The 25,057-nt window shown below is 46.4% G+C and overlaps 1 protein-coding gene across 2 annotated transcripts in view; it reads right to left on the minus strand.

The window, feature by feature from the left end:
- Positions 1 to 24,689, minus strand: part of CTTN (cortactin) — a 70,507-nt gene extending 45,818 nt beyond the window's left edge. For both annotated transcript variants that reach the window (XM_040328120.1, XM_040328119.1), the window contains exons 1-2: positions 24,587 to 24,689; positions 1,472 to 1,552 (exon numbers count right to left, since the gene is read on the minus strand). In XM_040328120.1, the coding sequence (XP_040184054.1) occupies positions 1,472 to 1,552 (81 nt within the window). In that variant the 5' untranslated portion in view covers positions 24,587 to 24,689. The remainder of the gene's footprint in view (positions 1 to 1,471; positions 1,553 to 24,586) is intronic.
- Between the last annotated feature and the right edge of the window lie 368 nt (positions 24,690 to 25,057).

The raw sequence follows: 25,057 nt of genomic DNA on the forward strand, positions 1-25,057 counted from the left end.
GGGTTTACAGACGGAAATCAAATATTTATGTACAGAAGGGGGAAAACATCACTAACTGTACACTTGATTTGGTGGGTTGTGTTGTATGGTTTAGTTATAGTGTGGAATCCTGGGTGCTGCACGGCAAGTTTGATTACAGACTCTGTAGTTATCATGGGCCAGATCCACAGCCGCCGAGCGCAACTTAACTTTTCAGAGTTAAGTTACACTGCTGCAAATCTCCCAAGTTAGGTGCCGATCCACAAAGCACTTACCTGGAAATTTTCGGCTGTGTAACTTAACTCCGTCCGGCGCAAGGCGTTCCTAATACAAATGGGCTATTCCCATTTAAATTAGGCGCGCTCCCGCGCCGGACGTGCTGCGCATGCTCCGTCGGGTAAATTACCCGACGTGCATTGCGCCAACAGACGTCGCTCCGACGTCATTTGCTTAGACGGTAACGTAAATGGCGTCCAGCGCCATTCACGGACGTCTTACAAAACGACGTAGAGTTTGAATTTTCGACGCAGGAACGACGGCCATACTTAATAGGGCTTAGTCAAATAGGACTCAGCCCTATTTTTACACGGCGTAACTCGACGTAAACGACGTAGAATTAGCACGACTGGCCCATCGGAACGTTCGTGGATCGCCGTAAGTGTTCATTTGCATATTCTAGGCTGGCCGCAATGGCCTCGCCACCTAGCGGCCAGCCTACAATTGCATCCTTAAAGCGGATGTGCCACGGGAAAATAATATTAAAAGCCAGCAGCTACAAATACTGCAGCTGCTGACTTTTAATATTAGGACACTTACCTGTCCTGGAGTCCAGCGCCGATCGCAGCAGAGCACGAGCGATCGCTCGTCTCTCTGCTGCTCCCCCCGCCATCCACGCTCAGGGAACCAGGAAGTGAAGCGCTGCGGCTTCACTGCCCGGTTCCCTATGGCGCATTCGCGAGTCGCGTCGCGCCAGCCGATTGGCTCCCGCTGTGTGTTGGGAGCCGAGTGTTCCCAGCACACAACGGGCGACAGACGGGATGTGACGGAATGCCCGTCTTTTGCCCGTAGCGTCTGGCCGGAAGTGGGTGCAAATACCTGTCTTTAGACAGGTATCTGCACCCCCCTCCCCCCTGAAAGGTGTCAAATGTGACACCGGAGGGGGGGAGGGTTCCGATCAGCGGGAGTTCCACTTTAGGGTGGAGCTCCGCTTTAAGATCCGACAGTGTAATTCAATTACACATGTCGGATCTTCTGTCTATCTCTTGGAAACTGTTGATTCTGTGGATCAGTTCCAAAGATAGAAACAGGGATACGACGGCGTATCAGTAGATACGCCGTCGTATCTCTTTTGTGGATTACCCCCCTTATGTCCCAAAATAATTTGGTCAAAATATAGAGAATTACATTGGAGCAGCTAGGGCAGGAACACAGAGCCGTACGCTGCAGTATATGGAAAATGCAAGCTCAGATTTTATACTTCTTCTAAACTCACCACAAAATCTGGATCCGTCTCCCAGTCATCATTGTCCTCTTCAGAGATGGAAATGTTATGTCCTGCTGCTGATTTCCACATCTAAAATAAAGAATCTTTGTTAACTACAACACTCTCTCACAATAGGCTAAATCAGAAATCCAATTTACAAAATTGATTCGCAGAGCTGTCCTAAAATAGAAAATCCGGTATGCCACTTGTTTCACTTCTGGGTCAAATATGACAGCCAGCGTTATTCAACTCACTTCCTGTTAGCCCGGGACTGTCATGGACCCCGCCCCTTGTGGGTGTGTCACCATAAAGGTCTGGACTCACAGTACAATACTGCAGGGCTCGACAAATCCCGGTCGCCATGGCGACTAGAAATGGGGTCCTGGCGACTTGGCTTTGAAAGGGGGGGGGGGGGGGGGAAAAAAAAAAAGTGTTTTTTTTTGTGAGCTGGCGCCATCTGGTGGTGAGCCGTTGGTATTACAAGTTATTACCAACAGATGTGTAAGCTGGCGCCATCTGGTGGTGGCCGTTGGTATTACAAGTTAAGCAGCAATTCTAATGTAATTTTTCACTATTTTCACAGCCATCTTCTTCCCTCTAATTAGAACCCCCAAACATTATATATATTTTTTATCCCAACACCCTAGAGAATAAAATGGCGATCGTTGTAATACTTTGTCACACCGTATTTGCGCAGCGGTCTTACAAGCGCACTTTTTTGGGACAAAATTACACTTTTTTTAATTAAAAAAATAAGACAACAGTAAAGTTATCCCCATTTTTTTTAATATTATGAAAGATAATGTTACGCCGAGTAAATTGATACCCAACATGTCACGCTTCAAAATTGCGTCCGCTCGTGGAATGCCGACAAACTTTTACCGTTTAAAATCTCCATAGGCGAGGTTTAAAAAATTCTACAGGTTGCATGTTTTGAGTTACAGAGGAGGTCTAGGGCTAGAATTATTGCTCTCGCTCTACCAATTGTGGCGATATCTCACGTGTGGTTTGAACACCGTTTACATATGCGGGCGCTGCTCATGTATGTGTTCGCTTCTGCGCGCAAGCTCGTCGGGACGGGGCGCGTCTTCTGGCTCTTAACTTTTTTAGCTGGCTCCTAGATTCCAAGCAAATTTGTCAACCCCTGCAATACTGCATAAAGTGTTGCTGAAATAAGGACATCACTGTTCTCTTTGGTATTGAAGACCACTCACTGCCACCACAGAGGGAATAGGAAGAAGATCAAACGTCATCACTGTAACGGGAGTCCCTTTTGGGCACAGGATGACTGAGAACTGATATCTCGGATTACATGAGATGGGACATTAATGATAATTCATGTATTGCAGGAGATCTTGACATATTACAGGTGGTTTATTCTGACCCCCAACAGGTCAATGAGAATGTCTCATTCAATGTGTAACAGACTGTTGAGTTGCTAATTAAGTCTGCTACTGTGGTGATGTAAATTCGAGCTTGGTAGCCAGTCTGGCTGCCTATTATGGGATGTTTAAGTGTCTTGCCGTGATTGCATTCTGTGTCCATTGTGCTAATTAGATCTGCTCCTAAGATATTTAATTGTGTATGCTAATGACAGGGGAGTTTTAGTGTATCCAAATCTACCAGTGTCTACTATCTAACAAATTGAAGCCAAACTCCAGCTAATACTTTATAAGCAGTTACAGCAAGTTGTTATTTTTCCCCTTTTGGGTTAAAGATACATAAAGCTGATCATTGCGAGCACCCCTGCCAGTGTTAAATGGTTTGTCTCATCCTTGTAATGGATACATCTTCTGGAGCGCTTGTTCTACTAGGTGAAAATAGAGGAAAGAAAGCCTCAGGCTGGGTTCACACTATTGGGAATTGCATGTGGTTTAATCTCATCCAATTTGCATAGCAGGAGATAGTGACCGGCTCTCTATGGAGTCGGTTCACACACATCTCCGGAGCGGCTCCGGTGCGAATTGGACAGGAGTCCTGTGCGTTTTTTGGTCCGTTTCAGGTCCGAATTCAGCCGAAATTTGGCTTGAAATTGGTGAATGGAGACTAGGGTTGTCCCGATACCACTTTTTTTAGGACCGAGTACCGATACTTTTTTTTAAATGTGTCCCCAAATGCAGCCATGTCCCCCCCATATATGCAGCCATGTCCCCCCATAACATGCAGCCATGTCCCCCCATAACATGCAGCCATGTCCCCCCCCATATCCAGCCATGACACCCCCCCCCATATCCAGCCATGACACCCCCCCCCCCCATATCCAGCCAGGACCCCCCCCCCCCCATATCCAGCCATGACACCCCCCCCCCCATATCCAGCCATGACACCCCCCCCCCCATATCCAGCCATGACACCCCCCCCCCATATCCAGCCATGACCCCCCCCCCCCATATCCCCCCCCAAAAAAGCAGCCATGTCCCCCTTACCTTACATGCTGCCGCATCCCCGCTGCCGCGCCGCATCCCCGCTTGGTTAATACGCGCGGGGAACATTACAGCTTTGAATAGCTGTAGTCTTTCGCGCCGCGCTGCGTATAGACACTCCCCCTTGCTCGGGATTGGACAGTTCACCCGAGCAAGGGGGGAGTGTCTATACGCGGCGGGAAAGACTACAGCTATTCAAATGAATGCTGCAATGTTCCCCGCCGTATTAACCAAGCGGGGATGCAGCGGCGGGGAAGTATTCTATTTTGGTATCGTGGGTATACGAGTACTCCCGCAAATACTCGGAATCGTTCCCGATACCGATACTAGTATCGCTATCGGGACAACCCTAATGGAGACACACCGGACCACCTGCTGTGAGCCGCTCCGTACTGTGGTGTGAACCCAACCTTAAAAAAGAAAAGAAAATAAATGCAGCCATCACATGTAAGAAATGGTAAGCTGCAATATAACAAAATGTTTTCTTTGGGGTTAATACGGCTTTAAAAAAAAGGAATATAATGTGTAAATCCAATAGACAGCACAAGACTCACAATAAACCAAGCGCACAGTTAGGAGGTACAGCATACAGGTTTAGATACTTTTAATACTGAAAATTACCACACAAAAAAAAAAACAAGGTTTTGCGATAGACGTTTGCATACGTTCTACTTGGCGAGTAGTCGTCTTCAGTCACTATGGCGACACATTGTCTTCAACAATTACTTGGCATCACTGGTACGAATGTTATTTATAGCTGCCACGATCTAGGCACAGTTGTTTTAGATTCCACCACTTCAGTGCCAAGTAATTCAAAAAAACAACGACGACGACACAAACCCATTCATTAACCCGAAGATGCCGAAACAAAACCATAACCTGAATTTACCCTACACTTCAAGAGGAAATCCAGCTACAGATCTATTATGCGTATTCTATTGCTCCAGCTTCGACCAATGTACTGCATATATTGGCGTATAACACTCACTTTTTTACCCTGAAAATAGAAGGTAAACTGTGCCTGCGTGTTATACGCAGGGGGCTGTGGAAAGTTTTTCCCTGAAACTTCCTTCTTAAAGTTAGGGTGCGTGTTATACGCCGATAAATACGGTATGTATATACAGTGGATATAAAGTCTACACACTCCTGGTAAAATATCAGGTTTCTGTGATGCAAAAAATAAAATATGAGACAAAGATAAAGCATTTCAGAACTTTTTCCATCTTTAAATGTGATCTATGAACTGTACAACTCAGTTGAACAACAAACTGAAATCTTTCAGGTGGAGGGAAGTAAAAAAAATAAACAATAAAATAATATGGTTGCATAAGTGTGCACACCCTTAAAGCGGATCTCCCATGCCAATACTTTTTTTTTGGGGGGGGGGGGGGGTTAAACAGCTAATATCAAGGCTTAGGCTGCTTTCACATTGAGGCGTGCAGCCCCGGTGACGGTATAGCCGCGCTATTTGTAGCGCGGCTATACAGACGTATTTACCGCGATATTCGGGTGCTAGCGGTGAGGTTTTAACCCCCGCTAGCGGCCAGAAAAGGGTTAATACCGCGCTTTCCCATCGATTTCAATGGGAAGGCGCGCTATCGGAGCGGCGAACACACCGCTCCTATTCCGCGGTAAAGATGCGGCTAGCAGGACTTTTGGAGCGCTTCTGCTAGCGCACCACTTCAATGTGAAAGACTTCGGGCTTTCACATTGAACACTACAGGGCAGGTTTTTTCATGCGGTATAGCAGCGCTATTTTTAGCGCTGTACCACATGAAAAACGCCTCAATGTGAAAGGGGCCTTAAAGAAACTCACGTTTCTCTTGTCCAATGTCTACTCCTCTCTCGGTCTGTAATAATGACTTATATTTCTTAGTGTCTGCCGTTGCCATCCTTACTGTGGGCATTAGAATCCCACCAGCATGAACTTCCTGGTTGCGGTGATGCTGTAATCCCAGCATCCACCGTTCGATCTCGCGCACGCGCAGCGGCGTCAGCGTCTGTTCCCATAACAAAGGCTGGCGTAACGAAGTTTTTTGTAACGCTCGCCCTCCTTCCTTTTTTGTTGAAGCGCCTTTTGATTTTATTACAGCACTCAGTCTTTTTGGGTAGGAAGTCTATCAGCAATATTTGCCCACTCTTTGCAAAAAAACACTCCAAATCTGTCAGATTGCCAAGGGTATCTTCTGTGCACAGCCCTCTTCAGATCACCCCACAGATTTTCAACAGAATTCAGGTCTGGGCTCTGGCTGGGCCATTCCAAAACTTTCTTCTGGTGGAAGACATTCCTTTGTTGATTTGGAGGTATGATTTGGGTAGTTGTCATGCCGAAAGATGAAGTTCCTCTTTACGTTCAACTTTCTAGCAGAAGCCTGACGTGCCAATATTAACTGGTATATGCAACTCTACCTTGACTTTGGCCCCTGTTCCAGCTGAAGAAAAAAAAGCCCCAAATCATGATGCTGCCACCACCATGCTTCATGGTGGGTATGGCGCTCTTTTGGTGATGTGCAGTGTTTTTGCGCCAAACATATATTTTGGAATTATGGCCAAAAAGTTCAACCTTGGTTTCATCAGACCACAACACATTTTACCACATGCTTTTGGGAGACTTCTGATGTGTTTTTGCAAAATTTAGTCAGGCCTGGATGTTTTTCTTCGTAAGTCTTACCACTCTACCCCATAACCCAGACATATGAAGGATACAGGAGATTGTTGTCATATGTACCACACAGCCAGTACTGGCCAGATATTCCTGCAGCTGCTTTATGTTGCTAAGCAGGAACAAAGATTGTCTCTGGACAGCCGCACTTTGAACAAATTGTAGCCTTTTATTAAAAGAAGGCCAGCACTACAAGTCACAGCAAAATAAAACCTGTTGACGCGTTTCACATTGAAACTAGTGCTTAGTCATAGTCCTTTATGTTGCTGTAGGCCTCTTGGCGGCTTCCCTGGCCAGTTTTCTTCTCATCAATTTTGGAGGGATGTCCAGTTCTTGGCTAGGTCACTGTTGGGCCATATTTTCTCCACTTGATGATGACTGTGTTCCATGGTATTTTAGCAATTCTCTCTCCAAGCCCCCAGGCCAGCTCCTGATAGAGGAAAGAATTCCAGTGTGGGCCCTTTCTAGCTGTTTCAGAGGGACTTGAGCCTACGGAGAACTGGAAACGTCCTAGCAGTGGAAGACGACTCTGCCCAGGCCTCCTGAATATTTATCAGATTCTAGCCAATCCGTTTTGGAACTACATTTCCTATGATGCTCAACTACACGGCAGAGAGCATGAGCATCATGGGAAATGTAGTTCCAAAACATCTGGGGTGCAAAGATTCGCCATTACTGCCCTAGACAAACCAAACAGTTAAAGGACAAGTTAACTTTTTTTTGGGGAAAAAAAAAAAAAAAAAAAAAAATCTGTATCCCGCGAGTGCTGGGCCGGTCACTCACTTGCTCACAGAAGACACAGCAGAACGAGCGGTCGAATGCAGTACGGCCGCTCGGGCTGCTCTGTCTTCTGAGTGACAGGCTGACGTCAGTCTGTGTGAGGTGAAGGTGGCACAGGTAGGGCTGCCTTTAATGGCATCGATCAAGCTGCAATATTGGCACAATTTAGGCTGCATTATTAGGGCATTGAAAGGCTGCATTATTGGCACTGATCAGGCTGCATTTCATTGGCACTGGTAAATATTTTAGTACACCATTTGGTTCTGAGTGAAAAAAAATACGGCAATAATAATTTTGCAGGGGAGAAGAACCTTGCGGTCACAGCAGGGATCGGTCTTGTGCGGGGTCTGGTCCGTTCGACCAGGGGTCTACAATATTTCCGGGCGCCAGGTCGCAATAGTGACAAGAAATTGTGGCCACGGCCTTAATTATCGGCCACCACAGGCCCGCGGTGGGGGGGGAGGTGGGGGCGCACGGAGGCACATGATTCTGTGTCTCCGTGCGCCCCCACCTCCCCCGCGGCGCGATCGACCGGTAATTGAGGCCGCGGCTTTGCGAAGTCCCAAACTCTTCCTTCTGTCAGCTGGCACCATCTGGTGGTGGCCATTGGCATTACAACTTAAACAGCAATTCTAATATGTAATTTTTCACTATTTTCACTGCCATCTCCTTCACTCTAATTAGAACCCCCAAACATATACATACAATATATATATATATATATATTTTTTATTCTAACACCCTAGAGAATAAAATGGCGATCGTTGCAATAATTTGTCACGCCGTATTTGCGCAGTGGTCTTACAAGCGCACTTTTTTGGGAAAAAAAATTACACTTTTTTTAATTAAAAAAATAAGACAACAGTAAAGTTATCCCAATTTCTTTTTATATTGTGAAAGATAATGTTACGCTGAGTAAATTGATACTCAACGCTTCAAAATTGCGTCCGCTCGTGGAATGCCGACAAACCTTTACCCTTTAAAATCTCCATAGGCGACGTTTAAAAAAAAATCTACAGGTTGCATGTTTTGAGTTACAGAGGAGGTCTAGGGCTAGAATTATTGCTCTCGCTTCAACGATCGCGGCGATACCTCACATGTGTGGTTTGAATACTGTTTACATATGCGGGCGCTACTCGCGTATATGTTCGCTTCTGCACGCGACGGGGCGCGTTTTCTGGCTCCTAACTTTTTTAGCTGGCTCCTAGATTCCAAGCAAATTTGTCAAACCCTGTGCTACATTACACCCGGAATATGTTACGAAAGGTGAACGTACCCTTTAAAATCTGTTGTGAACCGCTACACTTTTTTTCACCTTGCCTGCAAGACAAAGGCATAATGTGCTAGTTATGCATCATATACTAGCACATTATGTGAAACTCACCTTAAAATGAAGCCCTCCAGCAGTGCAATGTCATCGCTTAAGATGGCATCCATCTAAACCCAATCTTCCTTCCGGGTTCACAGCTCCGGGTCTGTGACTGGCCAAAGCCACGATGACGTCACTCCCACATGCACGCAGGCGCCGCCGGTCACGGCACACTGCTCTGAAGAAACGGCACGCACGGCCTGCATGGACAGTAATATCTGCTAAACGGTACAGGTTTAGGAGATATTTACACTACCTATAGGTAAAACTTTATAATGGAAGACTTCCGGGCACAGCTTCACTGCATTGGATAACTTTTTGCTTAGAGCTTTTATTTGGATAAAAACCACCATGCTGGAAATCCGCCATCACACTCTGTGGCTGAAAATGTCATCCAGTAAGAGAAGAAAAATGTGTTCCCAATCACATTTCCAGGCCCGGCATCAATAAGTACAGCATGTTTGTATATTCAGCAGAGAAGGCACAGACATGGCTGAACACTTTGGACCCCGGCCCGTGACCCACATGTCTGCTTCTGGAACAAAGTGGCACATAATGAGGAATAGGCATCATGACAGATCAACAAGTGAATGCAACAAACGACTGGGCATGTAGCCCTCTGTGACTAAGCATTAGATCCCTTGAGAACTTTCAGTTATTTAAAGTAAATGAATGCGCTTAACCAAAAAAAAAAAAGAGCTCAACTCCAGGCAGATATAAAAGACTCAAACAAAGGTAGCTGTGTGTTCATGACGTCCGTGAATGCGCTTGTTTCATGCACGCGGTTTAGGTACCTGAATAGGTCTTAAAAGCCTCTTACAGTCACTTTACAGCAGAGATCACACTTGAAAAGGAAAGAAGCAGCACAAAGTCACGTGTGCAGCAGTGCAAAAAGCAAGTGGAGGAGAGATCAGAGTGACAGACACGAGTACATCAGTCTTCCACTTCTCCTGTCACTGCCCAGTCAGGCTGGGAGAAGACAAAGACCTCTAGTTCAGCTGGCCATACACTAGCAGATTTTCCAATGTTTGTACAAACATTTGCTCAAACGTTCCCATTATATATTAAAGCGGGGGTTCTCCCTAAAAAATTTTTTTTTATTTTTTTCTAGCATCTCATTCAGCATAGTAGCGTGAGCTACAGTATGCCTTTATATTTTTTTTTGGCGCCGTACTCACTGTGTAATCGCGTAGTAAAGTTTCAGGGGAATGGGCGTTCCTATTCAGAGGGCTCGTGATTGACGGCCGGCAATGGCGCGTCACGGAAATAGCCGAAATAGGCGTTTGCTCTGAACGGCGCCTGCGCAGTCAGCTCCGATGTCTGTGCGCAGGCACCGTATAGCGCCGGGAAGAGCCGAGACCTACTCCGGCTATTTTCGTGAAGCGTGACGCGCCATAACCGGCCGTCAATCACGAGCCCTCTGAATAGGAACGCCCATTCCCCACGGGGAGTCTGAAATTTTACTACGCGATTAAACAGTGAGTACTGCACCAAAAAAAAAATATAAAGGCATACTGTAGCTCGCGCTACTATGCTGAATGAGATGCTATAAAGTTGTTTTTTAGGGTGAAACACTGCTTTAAAGTATTGTTTTTTTTATTAAAATAACAAACATGTTATACTTACCTGCACTGTGCAGTAGTTTTGCGCCAAGCAGCACAGATTCTTCTCTCATTGGGTCCCACGCTGGCTCTCCTGGCCCCTCCCTCCCGTCAAGTGCCCCCACAGCAGGCAGCTTGCTATAGAGGCATCCGAGCAGGCTCCCTCCCAATCAGAGACAGAGCCATGGCTCGGCTCACTGATTGACAGCAGCAGAAGCCAATGGCGCATGCTGCTGCCTCAGCCAATAAGGAGGGAGAGTCCCCAGACAGTTGAGGCTCTCATGCACAACGCTAGAAGGGGGGTTTTATCTTAATGTATAGAATGCAATAAAGCGGAGTTACACTTGTTTCTCAGTTTATTAAAAGTCAGCAGCTACAAAAAGTGTAGCTGCTGACTTTTAATAAACAGACACTCATCCGTCCCACGATCCTGCAATGCGGGCCACTCCTCTCCGCCGTCATTGCAACTGTGGGCACCCTGCTGTGACAGCTTGCGGCTTCACAGCCGGGCGCGCGCTGCGAGCCACGCTCTTTTAGCGCCCAGACAGACAATCTTCTGGGGCCCGTGGCATGTCCCAGAAGATTGCAGAGAGGATTGGAGAGGGGGGGGGGGGGGGGGGAGTTGCCGCCAGGCGACTGAAGCAGGAAGTGGGACAGGAAGTACCTGTCAAAAGTAGGTAAAATTGCAAAAAATTACATGTAAGGGGGCGAGGAGTGCTTAAAGTGGAAGTTCCACTTTTGGGTGAAACTCCACTTTAAGATAAAAAAATAAATAAAATATAAAAAACACTAACCTTATAACTGCTTTACCAAATGATGTTTAAAGTACTTGCCTTTAACATTCACTGTTTTTAGATTTTAAAAAAATAAATACAAATCATTTGGCAGGTGAATGAACCAGTGTTTTCTTGGAGTTTGAAGTTAAAGCCAGTGGGCTGGATTCACGTAGATCGGCGCATTTTTACGGCAGCGTAGCGCATCGTATTTACGCATGTATTCACAAAGCACTTGCCTCCTAACTTACGGCGGCGTATCGTAAATGGGACCGGCGTAAGCGCGCCCAATTCAAATGAGGATGAGGGGGGCGTGTTATGTAAATGATTGGTGACCCGACGTTTTTTACGAACGGCGCATGCGCCGTCCATGTACACATCCCAGTGTGCATTGCTCCAAAGTACGCCGCAAGGACGCATTGGTTTGGACGTGAACGTAAATTACGTCCAGCCCCATTCACGGACGACTTGCGCAAACTACGTAAAATGTTCAAATTTTGCCGCGGGAACGACGGCCATACTTAACATTGGCTAGGCCACCTAGGGGGCAGCTTTATCTTTACGCCGGCGTACCTCTTACGGAAACGGCGTATCTTTACTGCGACGGGCAAGCGTACGTTCGTGAATCGGCGTATCTAGTCATTTACATATTCTACGCCGAAATCAATGGAAGCGCCACCTAGCGGCCAGCGGAAAAATTGCACCCCAAGATGCGCCGTCGTATCTTAGCTAGGTTTAAGTGTATCTCAGTTTAAGCATACACTTAAACTTACGACGGGCTTAGATTCCGAGTTACGTCGGCGTATCTACTGATACGCCGGCATAACTCTTTATGAATCCAGCACAGTATGTACATACATACACCTACACACATATATGTTCATTTGTTGAAGGATAGCCAAAATGATCTAAAAGCAAGTATAAGGGCATAAAAAATGTATTGGAAAAGAAGGAATGAATACATACATAGCTGTGTATTAATATCTAATCAGTGCGTTACTTAAATCTCTATTGGCAATGGAAACGTTGAACAGAAACATAAAGAGAGGCTTACTCCTCCGCGGCATGCTCTAATTGACACCTCCACCTAATTAGAAGTCATCAGTGTAATCTGTGAGTCAACATGAAAGGACTGCCAATGGTATGGATCCACCCACACAAATCCTACCCATTTGTCTACAGGACGATCGCTCCAAAGGCTCGTCTCCACTGGGGGCAAACAGGGTGGTTCAGTTTTTGGAAGATCTTTCTGCCTCCGAAATACCCCAAAACCACCTCGTGCAACTGTGATAACACTGAAAAGCACATTAGAGATGGAGGTAAAACCTTTACTAGAGGGTGTCCATACTCTGGCTCCTTGCAAGCCCTCTTGGATGGGCTTCTCACCCCTTTTGGGGGGGGGGGGTGGAGGCAGCCATAAGCCCCTCCGGACCATCCAGCGGCTCCCAATATTCTTGATTCCTTGCTTTAGCGGTAAATATATCACTATGGTAGATTCAATGTGATGTATGTTGACATGTTCTCTTTTTCTAATTTCGAACCTACGCAATTAATATTTTTAGAACCTTTGTCCCTCTGAAGAGACCGACCAAACGGTCGAAACACGTTGAGGATCTAAATTGTACAATAATTTGAATTTAACGATATGTATAATTATCCATGTCTACTGCATCAAGGATTGGGATATGATATTTTACTTTTGTACTCTTTCTGTATTGTATATTTTATTATTATTCACTGTGACATCCGAGAATATCGGCAATTAAATATCATCTTTTATACTGAAACTATCCAATATACTTTTTGACATCGCTGCCCAAAAGCCCTACTGGGGAACCTCTTTCTTTCAAACCTTTACGGAGCATTGAAGCAGAAACAACCTTGTGTATTTTTCTCTAGCGGTGATCCATTCAGTTTGGCTGAAGCATGGCTTACCACCCCCCAAAAGCTAGTGTGATCGAGCCCAAAGAGGTTTGATAACCTGTGAAAACCTCTCGGGTTATCAAAATGTGGAGAAAGTCATTATTTGAGCCCCTGGCTGGTGCTCCTGAAAGCTAGAAATCAATGAAGTAGACACAGCTACTCCATGGATCTCCACTTGCTTCCAAGGCCCTGTGCTGAGCAGCAGGCCTGCTGCATTCTAAATACAGGAGATCGGACCCTCAGCATGAGCACCAGAGACTGCTTTCCGATTGGAAGAGGTGGGCGGGCAGTAGAGCTGCACGATTCTGGGAAAAATGAGAATCACGACTCTTTTGCTTATAATGAAGATCACGATTCTTTTGCTTATAATGAAGATCATGATTCTCAAAAGGCTATTAAAGGGGGGCATGCGAGGAGTGGACTTAAAATGCCGGCAACCACTGTCCCTTATAATATATTATGAATATTACCAGTCAGCTACCCATATTATGAATATTACCACAGTCAGCTACCCCAGACTCTGGGTAGCTGACTGTGGTAATATTTAGGGCCGAAACAAAGTTTCTGTTGTATCCGCACATTGTTTAAAATGTAAAAAAAAGAATAAAAGCCTATGACCAGGGCTGTGGAGTAGGTAGATAAATGTTCCGACTCCTCAGTTTTATGTACTTCCGACTACGACTCCCCGACTCCGACTCCTCTGTATTAATATGCGAATGTATTTTATACATTCCTTGAGGGAAAGAAACGCAACCTACCACAGGACTACTGGCTTGGAAGCCAACAGTCTACTGTATTGCACAGTTTAAGCAAAAGGCAAACACAATGAAAACAATCAAGTGACTGGATAGTAGCAGCAGGCATAAACATCAGGAACAGGATCTTTACCAGTTCAAAAATACAAACCACATTATTTGGTTGTTTTAGAACAAAAACAAAGCTTATCTATAATGAACCAAAAACAAAATCTGTAAAACCTAGAAATGGTTTATATTAATCTTGAAATGTAGTTATAGGCTTAGCAAATCAATTCAATGTAGAGTTCTAAGGAAGAGAATTGCCTCTGCCAGATCCTCTTTCATAGAGGCTCTTAAGTCAGACTTTATTATTTTTAGGACTGAAAATAATCTTTCGACACTGACTTGGGTGGGTGGCATTGCAGTAACTATTCTGGCCACATCACTAACGATCTCTGGATAAACAAGGATGGCTTCTTCAACAGTAAGTTTTGATGAGCGATCATACTTTTCAACTTCTTTTAGTGCTTTATAAAACTCCTGTTGGAAATTTTTTATTTGGACACTTACTGGTTCTCTAACATGCGTTCCCTGTAAAAGCAGAACACAACACTATGGAAAGTAGAAGTATTGCAGCTCCTAATTGTGCGTTGCGTGCCATATAGTGAAGCACATGAAAAGCATGCTTCTTCACGGTCACTTAACGTGTTCGTTTTGCGGTTACGTGAGACATTTAAACTTGCTTTTTTTTTTTTTTATTCCAATCTAAATTTAGTAGGAGTCGGAGTCGGTGCATTGTTTGCCGACTCCAGGTACCCAAAATTTCCCCCGACTCCTCGACTCCGACTCCACAGCCCTGCCTATGACAGGCTTAAAGTGCACCTGTCATGAGAGAAATACGGGGTGTGCTGGCCCTGAAGGTCTGGATCACACAAACCAGTCAAGCATGGTCTGTTGCAGGTCCAAAAAATGAAGGGTCCTTTTGGATATGTATTTGTATTTATTTTTATCCAACAGGAGCCTAGCTCTAGAAATAGACAGACGATGGAAACCAACAAGCCACATTCATCTGCCGGGCAGATGCACAAGCCACGCATCTCACTTGACTGTTCCAAAGAACCAAGGAATTTGTCTTTTTTTTTATAGAAGCCGGTTTGTGATTATTAGGGCCAACTAGAGACCGATTGTATTCAAAGATTAAAAAGGAAAAATAAGTTGCTTGACCAGTTGAATCGTCAACATTTCTTGTTTTTACGGCTGGCGTACTAAAAGCAATTTAACAAATTAACATCCATTAAAAGTACAAACTAAAGTCTGGAAGAGGAAAATGAACACAAGATGTGTTCATTTTCTCGCAACTGCCCGTCTTAAAATGCGTCCTTATAGACAGAGGACAGACTTGCCAAAAATTGCAAAAGTGACTCAGACTTGAGAACGTTCCAAGTTCTTAATGGTCCGAAATTAAAGATCAGCGCTTTTCACTGAAAGGATATTTCTGAGCCACAGACCATCAAATGTTCTACCGGGTTCAACCCTCTGCATACCAGAAGAGTTACAGAAAAAAGCAGAAACACAGATGAGTACTGTGTGGGATACAGAATTTATATGCAGCTACAATCACCTTCAGGCTAGGTTCACACTGCTACGATCTGATCAGAAAGCGCAGTCCATAAAGACGTGGATGAGCGATTTTGAGGTGGCTGGCCTGCACAGAGGCCTGATTTAAACCCGATAGAACACATTTGAGATGAATTAAATTAGAGCGGATAATGCAAGCCAGGCCTTCTCATCCAACATCAGTGCCTGATCTCACAAATGTGCTTCTGGAAGAATGGTCAAACGTTCCCATAGACACACTCCTAAATCTTGTGGACAGCCAAACCAGAAGAGTTAAAGCCGTTATAGCTGCAAAGGGTGGGGCAACGTGAATGCTACAGACTAAGGCAGGGTTTGACAAATTTGCTTGGAATCTAGGAGCCAGCTAAAAAAAGTTAGGAGCCAGAAAACGCACCCCGTCCCAACGAGCTTGCGCGCAGAAGCGAACACATACGTGAGCAGCGTCCGCATATGTAAACGGTGTTCAAACCACACATGTGAGGTATTGCTGCGATTGGTAGAGCGAGAGCAATAATTCTAGCCCTAGACCTCCTCCAACTTAAAACATGCAACCTGACAGTCTCATCTACCCTCATCTGGGAGGAGAGGGCTGGCGGTCAGTGTCGGGATGGGAGGAGAGGGCTGGCGTTCAGTGTAGGGACGGGAGGAGAGGGCTGGCGTTCAGTGTAGGGACGGGAGGAGAGGGCTGGCGGTCAGTGACGGGACGGGAGGAGAGGGCTGGCGGTCAGTGACGGGACGGGAGGAGAGGGCTGGCGGTCAGTGACGGGACGGGAGGAGAGGGCTGGCGGTCAGTGACGGGACGGGAGGAGAGGGCTGGCGGTCAGTGTAGGGATTGGAGGAGAGGGGTGGCAGTCAGTGTAGGGATGGGAGGAGAGGGGTGGCAGTCAGTGTAGGGATTGGAGGAGAGGGTTGGTGGTCAGTGTAGGGATTGGAGGAGAGGGGTGGCAGACACTGAGCGGTTGGTAAGGTGGATAAGTCTGGCAGCAGCATTCATGATGGACTGAAGAGGGGATAGCCTATGGAGAGACAGGCCAATGAGAATAGAGTTGCAATAATCAAGGCGAGAGATAACAAGGGAGTAAATGAGGAGCTTGGTGGTTTCATTTGTTAAAAAGGACGAATTTTAGAGGTATCACGAAGGTGAATTCTACGAACCTTTGACAACGATTGGACTTGAGGCTGAAAAGACAAGTCAGAGTCTAGGATTATATCACGAGTTGTAGATATAGCCATTTATAAAAGGGGTTCCCTGAGACCGAAAGGTTTTTTCAAGGGTTCCTCCATGTTGATAAAGTCTGTTGTAGACTTCAGTTACACCTTAAGAAAGAGCAATGGAGAGTCACGCATGTGGCAACAGGTCTCTACTTGTACAGCGTATGGAACGTGACACCAGGAAAACACCATCATACCGGCTACTGGGGCACTTCCACATTCCTCTGACTCCGACCCGACAGGCTGTTCCTTCATTTTACAAGAACATTGGCCGCATTCCTATAGAATGGTGAACACGCCCTTTATATACCCACAATGCCGTGCTTATCAGCAGCAAAGTCACCTCTCCTCCTTGTTAAAGCATGTCCCGTCACTGCTTGTAGACAACAGCAGATTACAGACGCGGAAGGAGGTGACAAACAGGCGAAAGGGAAGGTAAAGATACAACAAAAAAGCAAATAAAAGGAGTTCTGGGAAAAAGCTGGTTGGACCCTTCATTGTATAATCTACAGATCAATAGCTGGCGTGATGTAAACTCCAGTGATCAGGAAGAGGTCAGATTGTATTTTAGAAGCTATGATTATATAGGAGGGGCGCTGGAAAAGATGGGTCAGATTCACGTAGGTGAGCGGCGGTGTAACGTATCGTAGATACGTTACACCGCCGCAAGTTTTCATCGCAAGTGCCTGATTCACAGAGCACTTGCAATGAAAACTACGCCGGCGGCCTCCGGCGCAAGGCGGGCCAATTCAAATGGGCGTGTGCCATTTAAATTAGGCGTGCTCCCGCGCCGGACCTACTGCGCATGCTCAGTTGCGCAATTCCCGTCGTGCTTTGCGCGCCGTGACGTAATTTTTTCGAACAGCGACGCGCATAGCGTAATTCCGTATTCCCGGACGGCTTACGCAAACGACGTTCATTTTTAAATTTCGACGTGGGAACGACGGCCATACTTTAGACAGCAATACGTTTGCTGACTAAAGTTAGGGCACCCAAAACGACGACTAACTTTGCGACGGGAAACTAGACTAGCGGTGATGTAGCGAACGCGAAAATCCGTCGTGGATCGCCGTAACTCCTAATTTGCATACCCGACGCTGGTTTACAAGGCAAACACCCCCCAGCGGCGGCCGAGGTATTGCATCCTAAGATCCGACAGTGTAAAACAATTACACCTGTCGGATCTAAGGGCTATCTATGCGTACCTGATTCTATGAATCAGTCGCATAGATAGAAACAGAGATTCGCCGTCGTATCCCTTTTGTGAATCTGGCCTGATGTTCCTGCATCACAGCGATGAATCAGCACAAAGTATTATATAATTACAGTAATATTGCGATCGACAAACATTTGAGTCGCATCCAATAACGTCACTCCCTCGGTCGTTCATACTGATCGTTCCTGTAGAACCGGCGCGCTCTTTATTCAGCAGCTCCTGGGCGCAGTGTTGGGTTTTAGGCTCACAGGGATAAACAAGCAGTAATGAGCTCTGGAACAAATGTTCCTGGATGTTGTGTATTGATCGGCGACAACAGATCTCTTTGGTAGATGACAACATCAACATCTACCCACACAGGAGCCATCTCCGGGAAAAGGAAATTCTCCTTTGCGGTGAGGCTGCCCTGGCACTGCAGGGTTTGAATGCCAATTAAGAGCTAGGAGGGCATTTCTCTATAGCCGACCTTCTGCTGCCTTGGCAGCGAGGTTCTCTCCTCTAATCCGGCAGTGAAGTGTCCCTTGGCAAACATTCAGCTCACGGCTATGGACTATGCAGTGGTCTTGATGACGTCAAGACCACCGATTCATAGTGGTTCTAAAGCCTAAAAGGTATTTTTTGTTACCTTAAAAAAGAAATTGCAGTCTGCTCACATAGGGGCAGATCCACAGAGATCTGCACCCGCGCAGCGTATCAGAGATACGCTACGCCGCCGTAACTTACCCGGCTTTAGTTCTAATCCTTAAAGATTTTGCGCCGTAAGTTACGGCGGCATAGTCTATCTCTGGCAGCGTAAGGGCGCGGAATTCAAATTGGCGATTAGGGGGCGCGTTTCATTTAAATGAAGCGCGTCCCCGCGCCGAATGAACTGCGCATGCACCGTCCCTAAATTTCCCGCCGTGCATTGCACTAAATGACGTCGCAAGGACGTAATTTTTTTTAACATAGACGTGAATTACGTCCATCCTGATTCACGGACGACTTACGCAAACAAAAAAAAAAAAAATTCAAATTAAACGTGGGAACGACGGCCATACTTAACATAGCAGGTTTAACTATACGCGACGAAATACCAGCTTTAACTATACGCTGGAAAAAGCCGACTAGAGACGCCATAAAAAAATGCAAACGGCCGCTCGTACGTTCGTGGATCGTCGGAAATAGCCAATTTGCATATCCGACACGGAAAACTACGTGAATGCCACCCAGCGGACGCCGAAGAATTGCATCTTAGACCTGAAGGCGTACACCTGTCGGATCTAACCCAGATGTCGTCGTATCTTGTTTTGAGGATTCAAAACAACGATATGACGCGGGAAATTTGAAAGTACGCCGGCGTATCAGTAGATACGCCGGCGTACTCGCTCTGTGGATTTGCCCCATAGTTTGTAATAAGAACATGGGGTAAGAAAAACCCCTTAGGGATCCTTTTACATAGGTGGCCACAGCGCAGTATTAACAATGTTTTATGTATGTAGTAAAAAAAGCCAGTTGATCCACATTTTTACCTCCCCTGACTGCCCACGTACAAGTGGCTATGCTGGTGCGTGGGCGCTTTTCATCACAGTGCGACCATTGAACTGCAACGTGCCAAGCTTGATTGACAGCAACCCATGCAAGACTGGGTTCGCATATGTGCGAATTGGATGCGGTATTTATTGCATCCAATTCACATGACATGCGAGGGAACACAGGTCCGTGGCGGCCGTGGTGCAAATTGCAAAAGGGTCCTGTGTGTGTTTGGATCTGGTTCAGGTGCTAATTCAGGCAAAAATTCATACCTGAATCGCACCTGAACTGGTGAACAGAAACGCACCGGACTCCATGCTGGAAACCGCGGTTTCACAAATGTGAACCTGGCCCGCCACGAAGTGCAAAACTGCTGAGTGATTCACTACGAGGGCGCTGACCAATCAGAATTGTTCTGGTCGTTCCTGGGAAGCTCTGCACAGAGAAGAGGAAGAAGGATTTCAAATCCCCAGATGGGTGGAGTAGGTGCGGGGGGCACCGACAGCTCAGCATCGCCAGAAACAAAGTACAGCGAGGACAGGGTGGTAGAGCCGCACGATTAATCGCGAAGAATGGAAATCGCAATCTTTTTCCCTTCCCGATCTTCCTAACAAGTGCAGAGAGTTCTCACAGCTGGAAAAACAAAATCCAGGCAGCCTGACAAGTTTTATTACAACACAGAATAAGTGGAAACAAAGTATCTTTTTGTTTTCTTACCTGTCGAGTAGATGAAGGTAGTTTAACTATTCAAAGACCAAACCTTTTCTGACATTTGTTGCTTATAAAGTAAAAAAAAAATATATATATATTTTTCTGCTAGAAAATTACTTGGAACACCCAAACATGATATTTTTTAGCTGAGACCCTAGAGAATAAAGTGGTGGTTGTTGCAATATTTTATGTCACACTGTATTTGTGCAACGTTTTTTCAAACGTACCGTATTTATCGGCGTATACCGCACACTTTTTTGCCCTGAATTGTGGGTGCGCGATATACGCCGATACCCGCGCCGAGTTTGAACTACTGCGCCGGCATATACCGAGCGCAGTACACTCGTGTATAGTCGGGCAGGCTCGGCTCCTCTCGCAGTCACGTCCTGGACGCACAGGACGTGACCGCGAAAGGAGACGAGCCTGCCCGACTATACACGTGTACTGCGCTCGGTATATGCCGGCGCAGTAGTTCAAACTCAGCGCGGGAAGCGGAGATCGAGCGGGGAGGACACCGCAGAAGGACGCCGGACCGGGCAAGGAGGACACCACCGAAGCCGCAGACGGACGCTGGACCCGACGAGGCCGCCGCGCAAGACACCAAAACGTTAAGTACCAAAATCTTTTTTCCACAGGAATGCGGGTCCACTTTAGGGGTGCGCGCTATACACCGGAGCGCGCAATACCCCGATAAATACGGTAATATATTACACACACACACACACACACAGCAAAGTTAGCCATATTTTTCTCTATAATGTGAAAGAAGATGTTACACTGCGAGAATTGTGATCTTTATTCTAAGTAAAAAAAAAATAGTGATTCTCATTTTAGCCAGAATCGTGCAGCTCTACAGGGTGGGTCAGGCTAGTGTCACCTTTACATTCCAGCACAGGTCCTGACACATTGCTGTCCACCCAAAGTGTGTGTTCACCATCAATATACAGTAAAACCTTGGTTTGAGAGTGACTTGGTTTGAGAGTGTTTTGCAAGACAAGCAAAACATTTTAAGAAATTTTGCCTTGATATACAAGCGATGTCTTGATATAAGAGTAGTGTCATGTCACAACTGAGTGTAAAAGAGAAGAGAGGAGCCTCTAAGTGTAGCGATATGGTTACATTTAAAGGGGTTGTAAAGGTAATTTATTTTTCCCCTAAATAGCTTCCTTTACCTTAGTGCAGTCCTCCCTCACTTACCTCATCCTTCCATTTTGCTTTTAAAATGTCCTTATTTCTTCTGAGAAATTCTCACTTCCTGTTCTTCTGTCTGTAACTCCACACAGTAATGCGAGGCTTTTTCCCTGGTGTGGAGTGTCGTGCTCGCCCCCTCTCTTGGACTACAGGAAAGTCAGGCCGCTCTCTATGTTGCGGATAAAGGAGCTGTGTTAGTGGGCGTCCTGACTCTCCTGTAGTCCAAGGGAGGGGGCGAGCACGACACTCCACACCAGGGAGAAAGCCTTGCATTACTGTGTGGAGTTACAGACAGAAGAAAAGGAAGTGAGGATTTCTCAGAAGAAATAAGGACATTTAACAGCAAAATGGAAGGATGAGGTAAGTGAAGGAGGACTGCACTGAGGTAAAGGAAGCTATTTAGGATAAAATAAATTGTACCTTTACAACCCCTTTAGGCTCCATGCACACTGGTGTGTTCTGCCTGTAGAAGCAACTAAATGTTACCCTTTGTGTGCATACACATTAGGATGTTTACAGGCATATTTTTAAGAACAACGTTTAGAGGCAGGAAAAAAAAAAAAAACCTTCTCATTCGCGTTTCTGATTGGAGCTCACTGGCAGAAAAAACGTAAAACTCTGCTAAACTTTGTACAAAAAATGCTCTATATCAGTGGTCTCCAAACTGCGGCCCAAGGGCCGCATACGGCCCTTTGCCTGCCTTTATCCGGCCCTATCCCTCCCAATGATATGAGACACTATTCTGCCATCTGACACCGACAATGGAGCACTATTTATCCAACTGACACCACTAATGGGGCACTATTCCTCCCCCTAATACCAGATGTTTACTCCCACTGATGCCAGGAAAATTTTCACTCCCGTTGGCCAAAGTCCGGCCCTCCAAGAGTCTGAAGGACAATAAACCGGCCCTTTGTTTAGAATGTTTGGAGCCCCCTGCTCTATATGAACGTTTTTTACTCCAAAAAGAACAGACTTTTTTTTTAAGCCCAGTGTGCATGGAGCCTTAATGAAGGTACAACATCTAGCAACTTATTGCTACACTTAGGAGGCGCCTCTCCTATTTTATACCCTGTAATATAAAAATGCTTTGATATACAAGTGCTTTGGATTACAAGCAAGTTTCTGGAACGAATCATGCTCGCAATCCAATGTTTTTCTGTACTAGAAGTTGCCTTTAGAAATGAGCTACACAAAACAATTTTAAAAAGCACAATGGCATTACTAAGATGGTGTTTAGGCAAGGGGCCACTACTACAAGCACAAGGGGCCACTACTACAAGCACAAGGGGCCACTACAAGCACAAGGGGCGACCGCGACCACAAGCACAAGGGGCGACCACAAGCAGCTCATGCTATAGAACAGGGATCTTCAAACTACGGCCCTCCAGCTGTGGCGGAACTACAAGTCCCATGAGGCATTGTAAACCTCTGACATTCACAGACATGACTAGGCATGATGGGAATTGTAGTTCCTGAACACCTGGAGGGCAGTAGTTTGAGAATCCCTGCTATAGAATGCAGTTTGATTCATTAGTAAGCAATACATTTCTGTAAGTACAAGAATCGGATCTCTGTATTCAGGGGGAATGTCTCCTGGTTACGGATTTATCCTGAAAAAAACGATGTCAGCCAACAAGAATGATGCAAAGTGTTTCCCCATCAATGAAGCAGGTAATAGGAACTCCTGCCGCTCTCACATGTAAAGTAGAAGTTCACCTCTTGGAGAAAAAGAAATAAATGCAAATATTTTTTCCTGCAGCAATATGTGCATTTATTCCCCCCCCCCTGCTGGAGCCTGCAAAGCATTGCACCCCATTATGGGATCCTGCAGCTTTCAGCCCACACCTCTGATACAGGCTCACTGCTTACAAGCCGCAGGGCTTGTGAAGGAACTACAAGAGCTTGAGGCCCCTTTCACACGGCGGACTCTGCTTTGCTCAGCGGGGGATGGATCCGCTGAGGAGGGGGATGACGGGTCAGTCTCCGCTCACTGAGATGGACCTGTCAGAGTCCCGCTCTCCTCTATGGGGAGAGGAGATAAGAACGGACTGCTTGTCCATTGCCATCTGATCTCATCCCCCAGATGGATGGAAAAATAGAGTCACCATCCTTCTGGATTTCCCGGATCAGATCAGCGGACATGTCACCGCGACATCCGCCGCTCCATAGGAGTGAATGGAGGCTCCGATCAGGTCCGCCTGAAAAACTGACAGATCGATCTGATGGGAAAGCCTGTGTGAAAGTACACCATGAGTCCTTGCTGGTCACATCACTCTTCTACAAGATGAACCCCCCCCCCCGTGTGAAAGGACCCCATGAGTCCTTGCTGGTCACGTCACTCTTCTACAAGATGACCCCCCCGTGTGAAAGGACCCCATGAGTCCTTGCTGGTCACATCACTCTTCTACAAGATGAAACCCCCCCCGTGTGACACAGGAGGACCAATAATGAGTGGAGGGGGACTGTGCAGAATAGGAGATCGGGTATAACGTACAGGTGAAGGGGGTGGGAGATCATATACAGATATAAATGTACAGGTGGGGGGGGGGGGGGGAGATCATATACACATATAATTGGGGGGGGGGGGAGCAGAAAAACTGAGGGATAACCTGGAGTTGGAGTCATCATTGGAGAGGTGTGTAATCATTATGTATATAGAAGAGGGAAGGGAGGACAGAGGGGGGGGCGGTATGTGTGCGATCAATATATAGATCCTGGTATACAGGGGCGAGATCAATAGATAGGGGGGGAGGGGGGGAGGGGAGATCATATACACATATAATGGGGGGGGGGGGGGGCATCATAATATACATATAATGGGGGAGGGATATCACATACACATATAATGGGATGGGGGGATCATAATATACACATATAATGGGGGGGGATCATAATATACACATATAATGGGGGGGGATCATAATATACACATATAATGGGGGGGGATCATAATATACACATATAATGGGGGGGGGATCATAATATACACATATAATGGGGGGGCGGGATCACATACACATATAATGGGGGGGCGGGATCACATACACATATAATGGGGGGGCGGGATCACATACACATATAATGGGGGGGCGGGATCACATACACATATAATGGGGGGGTCATATACACATATAATGGGGTGGGGGGGGGGGTATCACATACACACATAATGGGGGATGAAGTGATTGGTGGAGTGCAGAGAACTGAGGGATATCCTGGATGATCAGGGGAGAGGTATTGTGTATATGAGGGGGGCGGAATATGTGCGCTCACAATATAGATCCTGGTATACAGGGGAGAGATCAATAGATAAGGGGGAGGGGTGTATTGGAAATAGGAAGGATGCAGAAGAACCCCTCCGGAGTACGGACAGTCAGTCAGTCCGTCCCGCTCTCACCTCTCCCGGTGTCGGCTCCTCTCCGGATTGTAGGAAGGAGGTGTCTCTCGCTGGGTGTCAGGGATCCCACTTCCTGTCTCTCCCGAGCTGACGTCAGCCACGTCACGTGACTATCCCAGCCGCCGATCCCAGGTGGAAAGCTTTCGGGTCACATGACCAGTGCGGCGGCGGCGGGGTGGGCGGGGCGCGCCCTGTATTCTGTATATTATCACCTCCGCAGTGTACGCCGCGCGCTCACTCACCCACACAGAAAGCGCTACAGGTGTCACCGCGCTGTCATTACGTAAGCAAGCGCTGCACTACTGAGGGGGCGCCAATTAATGTAAACTAGGGGCCAACGGCGCGCGAGTGATGTAAAGCTAAGCTGGCCATACATTATTCAATTTTCTTTAGATTTATTTCCCAACTGCGTAGTACGAGGCCCTGCCTGATTGCATACAAATGGGAAGTGTTTAGGATTGACCTCATATT

This window comes from Rana temporaria, chromosome 11, assembly GCF_905171775.1.
Source record: "Rana temporaria chromosome 11, aRanTem1.1, whole genome shotgun sequence".
Taxonomy (NCBI): domain Eukaryota; kingdom Metazoa; phylum Chordata; class Amphibia; order Anura; family Ranidae; genus Rana; species Rana temporaria.